Source organism: Elephas maximus, chromosome 1, assembly GCF_024166365.1.
Source record: "Elephas maximus indicus isolate mEleMax1 chromosome 1, mEleMax1 primary haplotype, whole genome shotgun sequence".
Lineage (NCBI taxonomy): Eukaryota > Metazoa > Chordata > Mammalia > Proboscidea > Elephantidae > Elephas > Elephas maximus.
Window position 1 is genome coordinate 183,210,274 of NC_064819.1, and position 7,121 is coordinate 183,217,394.

Here is a 7,121-nt window from a genome sequence, read left to right on the forward strand (position 1 = left end):
AAATTGAGCACACATTGGGATTCTTACATTATGTACAATATACTTATAGTCTATTCCCAAAGCTACTTCAAGCATTCATCCAATTCTTGTTGTTAGGTGAGGTCAAGTCGGTTCCGACTCATAGTGACCCTATGCACACCAGAACGAAACGCTGCCCGGTCCTGAGACATCCTTATAATCCTTGTTATGCTTGAGCTCGTTGTTGCAGCCACTGTGTCAATTCACCTTGTTGATGGTCTTCCTCTTTTCCGCTGGCCCTGTACTTTGCCAAGCATGATGTCCTTCTCCAGGGACTGAATCCTCCTGACAACATGTCCAAAGTATGTAAGATGCAGTCTTGCCATCCTTGATTCTAAGGAGCATTCTGGTTGTACTTCTTCTAAGACAGATTTGTTTGTTCTTTTGGCAGTCCATGGTATATTCAATATTCTTCACAAGCACCACAATTCAAAGGTGTCAATTCTTCTTTGATCTTCCTTATTCACTGTCCAGCTTTCACGTGCATATGATGCGATTGAAAATACCATGGCTTGGGTCAGGCACACCTTAGTCTTCAAAGTGACATCTTTGATCTTCAACACTTTAAAGAGGTCCTTTGCAGCAGATTTATCCAATGCAATACGTCCAATAGGCACACCTACATTAAAAGGCACTTTATGTATGACACTTGTCTTGGTCACCTAGTGGTGCTATAACAGAAATACCACAAGTGAATGCCTTTAACAAACAGAAGTTTATTCCCTCACAGTCAAGTAGGCTAGAAGTCCAAATTCATAGTGTCACCTCCTAGGGAGGCTTTCTCTCTCTATTGGCTCTGGAGGGAAGTCCTTGTCATCAATCTTCTTCTGTTCAAGGAGCTTTTCAGTGCAGGATCCTCGGGACCAAAGAATGTGCTGTGCTCCCGGCAGTGCTTTCTTGGTGATTTGAGGTTCCCACCTCTCTCAGTTGGCTTGTCTCTTTAATATCTCAAAAGAGTTTGGCTTAAACACAAATGAAATTGTAGATTGAGTCCTGCCTCATTAACATAACTTCCACTAATCCCATCTCATTAACATCTTAGCGATAAGATTAACAACACACAGCAAAATCAAATCAGATGACAAAATGGTGGACAGTCACACAATGCTAGGAATCATGGCCTAGCCAAACTGATACACATACTTTCGGAGAACACTATTCAACCCATGACACTACCGAATTTACTCCCTCAATAATCTTGAAAACTGAGACGATTTTCCTGTTTCTACAAATGAGAATGCTGAGCCTTAGAGGGGCTAAGTTGTTACACGCTTGCACAGAATGCACCTGACTCCAAAACTGGTCTGTGTTCTTCCAAGTTCACTGCACCTCACTCTGGAGCCCCACAGACTAAGGCTTAGTGTCACAGAAGTGGTGATAGTTTGTGTCAGAGAAATGCTGCCCTGAGAAAACAAGTTAGATGTTACTGCTGTTTGCAATTTTTTTGATTCAACTAGTTTTTTTGAATAGCCATGAAGCCCTCTGAGCTGATCAATGTGGAGGTCATCAAGTACAAATGTGACGCTCCAGTGCTATGACATACCTGAGGAAAAAGACAGAAATCAATACAATATATTCAGGGGCTAAAAGGCAAGTTAGAGTGCCACGTCCTGTGGAATACCAGGCAGAGGAGAGAACAGTTCATGTGAACCAGGCTGCTGGTTCTGTCCAGAAGAGGGACAAGAAGAGGGCAGAGCATCATGGAAGAACTAGAACTTGAGCTGGGCTTTGCTGTGCTTTAGCTTATGAAAGAGAAACCAGAAATTTGTCCTAGAATAATGTTTCCTCTAACAGATCAGTGTTTCATAATTGTTTCATCTTCCTGTAAGTTGGCTTAGGAACCAGAGTGGCTGCCATAGAGAAAAATCTGGTATTTGCCTGAGTAAAAAGTACTGTTTCCATAGGGTGGCTGCACTGTGTCAGGAAGCCTAAGGAAAGTCCCTTTCTCATCGGTTTGGTGAAACATAGATAACACTGGAACAAGGTCTATCCTCTGCCAGGTTTCTGGCTTCTTGGAGAAAGATCCTGTGTTGTCTCTGCCTCTCAAAGGGGTGGGTGGGTGCTGGTGAGATCAATGGAGTGTTTGGCAGCCAGTGCTACCCAGTAACCCCAGTGCCTTGGAGTAGATTCCGACTCAGCGACCCTAGAGGACGGAGTAGAACTGCCCCATAGAGTTTCCAAGGAGCGCCTGGCGGATTCAAACTGCCGACCCTTTGGTTAGCAGCCCAGCACTAGTTGGGTTGAAATGAGAAAGTGAAACCTGAAGGGCTGTGAATTCTCTTCCCTTTTCTGAGACTGCTTCTTAGCACAGAGAGTGGAAAGCCCTAGTCCTCAGTCCACCCCTCTGCATTTGAGGAACAGGGTAAGAAGGGGCAGAAGCTTCTGGGCCTGTCCAAGGAGCCGCAGTGTAGAAGGTCCATGGAAAAGTTTCAGAAGGTGCTGGACCTATACCAAAAGCACCACAGCGCATTAGGCTATGGCCTGGTGACCCTGCTGACAGCGGGCGGGGAGCGCCTCTTCTCCACCGTGGTGTTCTCCTGTCCCTGCAGTGCCACCTGGAACCTGCCCTATGGCCTGGTGTTTCTACTGGTGCCAGCGCTCGCGCTCTTCCTCCTGGGTTACGTGCTGAGCGCGCGCACGTGGCGCCTGCTCACCGGCTGCTGTGCGCCAGGAGCCCGCAGGGGCTGCGGCGCGGGGCTACGCTGCACCCTGGTGTGCACACAGCTGAGTGCCGCCGCAGCGCTTGCGCCGCTTACCTGGGTAGCTGTCGCTCTGCTGGGGGGCGCCTTCTATGAGTGCGCGGTCAGCGGGAGCGCGCCGTTTGCGAGGTTCCTGTGCCAGGGCCGCGACCCCAGCTGCGTGGCCCAGCTGCCGCTGGTGCCCTGCAATCAGGCCAAAGAGTCCGAAGTGCAGAACCTTCTCAAGGAGCTTCGAGCTCAGTCACAGGTCAGTCGCTGGTGCGGGATCCTGAGGGTGCGAAAGGGGCCGGAAGGAGGGAAGGAGACGGAAAAGAGGGAAGTTTCTGCAGGGCGATCAGGGGTGATGGCATCTCACTTACACAAGATTGGAAAGACCACCTTTCCCAGGCATAGGACACCCCAAGAGAACTAGCAAGGCTACTTGCTTCCAATGAGCCCAGAGGTGAATATCAAAATAAAACCAATAAGAAGAAAGGCACTCATGTAGGGTCAGCACTTTCTGTGTGCCAGGTACTGCTCTAGGTACTTCACCTCCTGCTTTATTCTTTCATGTCTCACAGCAACTCTGTCGGGTAATTCTTAGTTCCATTTTATATCGAATACACTGAGTCTAGGTAAAATTGTTCCTCCAGCCAGGAGAAAGCCAATGAAGTGTTGCAACAAAACTGGTGTGCCCAGCTGGAAAGCCACAACCCTACACTGCTTCTGGGCTTATAAAGCCCAGGGATTCTTTAAAATGAGCATGCCTTTCATGGGAGATGCAGGAAGTCCACATGGTTTGAGTTCTATGGGAGTGACAAACAATAGACTCCTCCCTGGGATCTTGACATGACTTGGAATATGACTGACTTTCCAAGCAAGCAGTTGCATTGGGGACAAGGTTACTGTGATGCAGTCCTAAAACTGTTGTTTGTTCACTATCATAACAGGTGAACTACTAAGAATTTTTTAATTTCTAATGAAAAATGTGACTAACTCTCTATTTTGGAATATTTTCCCAAGGTGCTGGGCTGGATTCTGATAGCAATTGTTATTATCGTCCTTCTGATTTTTACATCTCTCTCTCGATGCCTATCTCCAGTTAGTTTTCTGCAGCTGAAATTCTGGAAAATCTATTTGGAACAGGAGCAGAAGATCCTTAAAACTCAAGCTACAGAGCATGCAACCATACTGGCAGAAGAGAATGTTAAAAGTTTCTTCAAGGGTTCATGTCCAAAGGAACACTACACCCCAGGAATTAAAGACTGGCAACAGATTTCATCACTATATACTTTCAACCCCAAGGAGCAGTACTACAGCATATTGCACAAATATGTTAACAAAAGTGAGAAGAGTCAGAGTATCAGATCTGCAGAAGGAGATGCCTTGTTTCCTGTTTTTGGCTTTGTAGATTCGTCTGGTATAAACATCACTGCGGAGATATGACCTTAGTAATGAAAAGAAAAAAAGTCCTTGGAAATATTGCTTCATTTTTAAAAATGAACATTAGTTTTGCTTATGAGTGCTTTTTTTTTGCCTTCTACATTTTGAAAACATACTATTTTAATCTGAAATAAAAATTTAGAGTTGAACACATCTGTTATATTAATTTTTTTAAATAAGTGAGGTTCACTGATTCAAGGTGACAGACTGGAACTAGATCAAAAATCTGATCTTCTTGGTCTAGTGTCCTTTCCACTGAATAACAATGCTGCTTTCAAATAAAATACATTAATAGCAAAAATGGTGGAAAAGAGCAATTATGCTTCAGACCTTCCTGTTAGGTTATCTGTTGTCAAGTTCAAATTTACTTTCTTATAGACAATATCTTGCTCGAAACTTAAAAATACTGGCATTTTATGGCTCTAGTAAGGTTGTTAAACAAAAACACAAAAATTCATCTTGGAAAGGAAACTAAAAAATTTGAAAAAGTATTTTAGGAAAATTGCAGGTAATAACTTGTTTTTAGTTTGTAGGACTGGAGGAAATATTTTAAATCTATTTTTCCTGATAAATTTCAAATATGCACAAAAAGTAGGGAGCATGGTATTATGAACCCCCATAATACCATCACGCAGCTTTAACGGAATGGGGGCATCAGATACAACCTGTACCATACAAAAAACATGGAAATACAAATTGTGACCTGATTTAGCTTAGACCAGGGAAGAGTGGGGGAAATCTCTTAGAAACTGAAATCTGTAGATTAGGAAGAAGAACATTTCAGCCAAAAAGAACAATGTATACCAAGATTCAGAGGTAAGAAAGATCTTAGCACAGTTGGATGTCTTAAAGGTACTGGAAAAATAAGCAAGGGATAGACCATGTAGGGCCTTGAAGTCATATGAAGGACTTTGGTTTTCATCCTATGAGCATTTTAAGAAGATTGATTTTACTTTTCTTGTGGAATAATGAATGTCAGAGGAAGGACAGGAGCCAGGGTCGAAACAGGGAGCTTAATCAGGAGGCGGCTGCAGTGGGAAGGTGGGTGTGAACTTGAACTGGTGATGAATTTGCAAAAAGTGGATAGATTCAAGATAGATTTTGTATGTAGACATGACAGGATTGGTGGATGGAAAGAATGTAAGAAGTTAGTGAGAGCAATGCTGTCTACAGATAAAATTCTGTTGCATGATAATGCCAGGACTTTTCAGGGTACACTTGTCTTCTGTTAGGTTGTCATCCCTGTGGTCCCTCAAATTTATGACTGGATTCTGAGTTTTAGAAAAGGAGATACAAAGACATTAAACTGTAAAACAATTGAACACTGATCATAGCTAGCCGTTCTTCTTCTCTAGGCAGACCCTTGAGCTGACTTCTATTTTTATTCTGTTGCATAAGGCCATTAAAAAGAACCAGTCGCTATGAGTCAGAATCAACTCGACGGCACTGGGTTTTATTTGGGTTAGTCAGCAGGGCTAAATATCCTGTTTTTGAGAGTCACATGTAACAAAAAAGTTGGGAGCAGACACTGTGCAATCAGTCTTTTTCTATTCCCTAATAATTTTGAAAATCATATGCCTACTTTCAGTTTTGAGTCCTTTGTTTCATTTTCCTATTTATTTTTGTGTATTCTTTTGTACATTCTTCTCTTTCAATAATTTTTTCTAGTCTACATCTTCAATAGTATCATATTGTCTCTAAGGTTATTTATGCTCTCTCTCAATTTCTCTTGCACAGTCTTTAATAATTATTATAGAATTATATATGCTTAAGATAAAAAAAACTATAATGATAGAGAACTGTGTGAAGTAATAATTATGATTAATACCTCTTTCTTTTGCAATATATTCCTCCCAAACTAAAACCAAGCCCGTTGCCATTGAGTAGATTCTGACTCATTTCAACTCAACTGGACAGAGTAGAACTGCCCCATAGGGTTTCCAAGAAGCACCTCATGAATTCGAACTGCCGACCACTGCTCCACCAGGGTTTCTAATATTTCTCCCAGTGGTAGCCATATACTCTGTGGCTACACAAATGTGTGCAATTTTTCACATAAACTATTATTCTTCCATGTCAGTATATAATAATTTACCTCATTAAAAATTACTGCATAATATTCCTGTGGTTAGTAGGGCATTATCTCTTTTTTACTGAAAACACACACACATTCATGAAGTATGCAAGGATAAACCCCAAATTGTTCAGTGTGGTCATTTCTGAAAGAAGAGGGGCAAGGGATTTTTTATTTTTTTAGCTTCATGCACTTTTGATCTTTGAAATATTTTGTAATGAATAATTAATATTACCTGAGTAATAACAAAGATTAAAAAGAACCCTTACGCTGGTGTTGGGTTTTACAGTCCACAAAGCAGGTTTGCATCTTCACCTCATGTTATTTTCATGACAACCTGTGTGATACCAGTGAAACACTCACATTCACAAGTGAGGAATTAAAGGGCACAAGGCTACATTACTAGTTCAAGGTCACGTGGTCAATAAAGGCAGAACTGAAGATGGAGGGGTGGGGGCTGATCCTTTCTAGAAGATGTGGTTCAGTGTGGCCACTTGGCTGTTTTTGTTACTGAACCAGATTTTTTCCTTCTTAGCCCATGCGACCCAGTGAGCAGAGGTACAGATGTCCTCGGTGAACCCCAATGTTTTTTACATCATCATCAACATCATCCTTGGGAACTACTGATGGCTATGGGAAATAGCTAAGTTCACTTTGAATAAACATGTGAAACCAGGACACAGCCAAGTTATTTCATGGTGGGAATCTGGTCACCATTGTTTGGCAGGACACACTACTTCTCTGAGCCTGGGCCCAAACAGGCCACATCCTTGGCTTAAGAAGATTTTCTGTACTCGGTGTGTATCTGCTTGCTGTTTTACCAAATGATTCTTCATCATCACCCTTGGCTTTATGCTGCCCTGAAGCCTTAACCTTAAAAAGCCTTAACCTTAGGAGAGACTCAAACA

General features: G+C 42.5%; 1 protein-coding gene across 1 annotated transcript; it reads left to right on the top strand.

The window, feature by feature from the left end:
* Positions 1-2,343: 2,343 nt before the first annotated feature.
* LOC126084744 (calcium homeostasis modulator protein 6-like) lies at positions 2,344-4,391 on the top strand. Its single transcript, XM_049899494.1, has 2 exons — positions 2,344-2,964; positions 3,720-4,391. Exons 1-2 carry the CDS (start codon positions 2,437-2,439, stop codon positions 4,140-4,142), a joined length of 951 nt encoding a protein of 316 aa, XP_049755451.1. The 5' UTR covers positions 2,344-2,436; the 3' UTR covers positions 4,143-4,391.
* Positions 4,392-7,121: the final 2,730 nt, after the last annotated feature.

Coding starts and splice junctions, on each gene's coding strand:
- LOC126084744 (XM_049899494.1), top strand. CDS start 2,437: ATGGAAAAGTTTCAGAAGGTGCTGGACCTATACCAAAAGCACCACAGC. Junction 2,965..3,719: donor AGCTTCGAGCTCAGTCACAG/GTCAGTCGCTGG, acceptor TATTTTCCCAAG/GTGCTGGGCTGGATTCTGAT.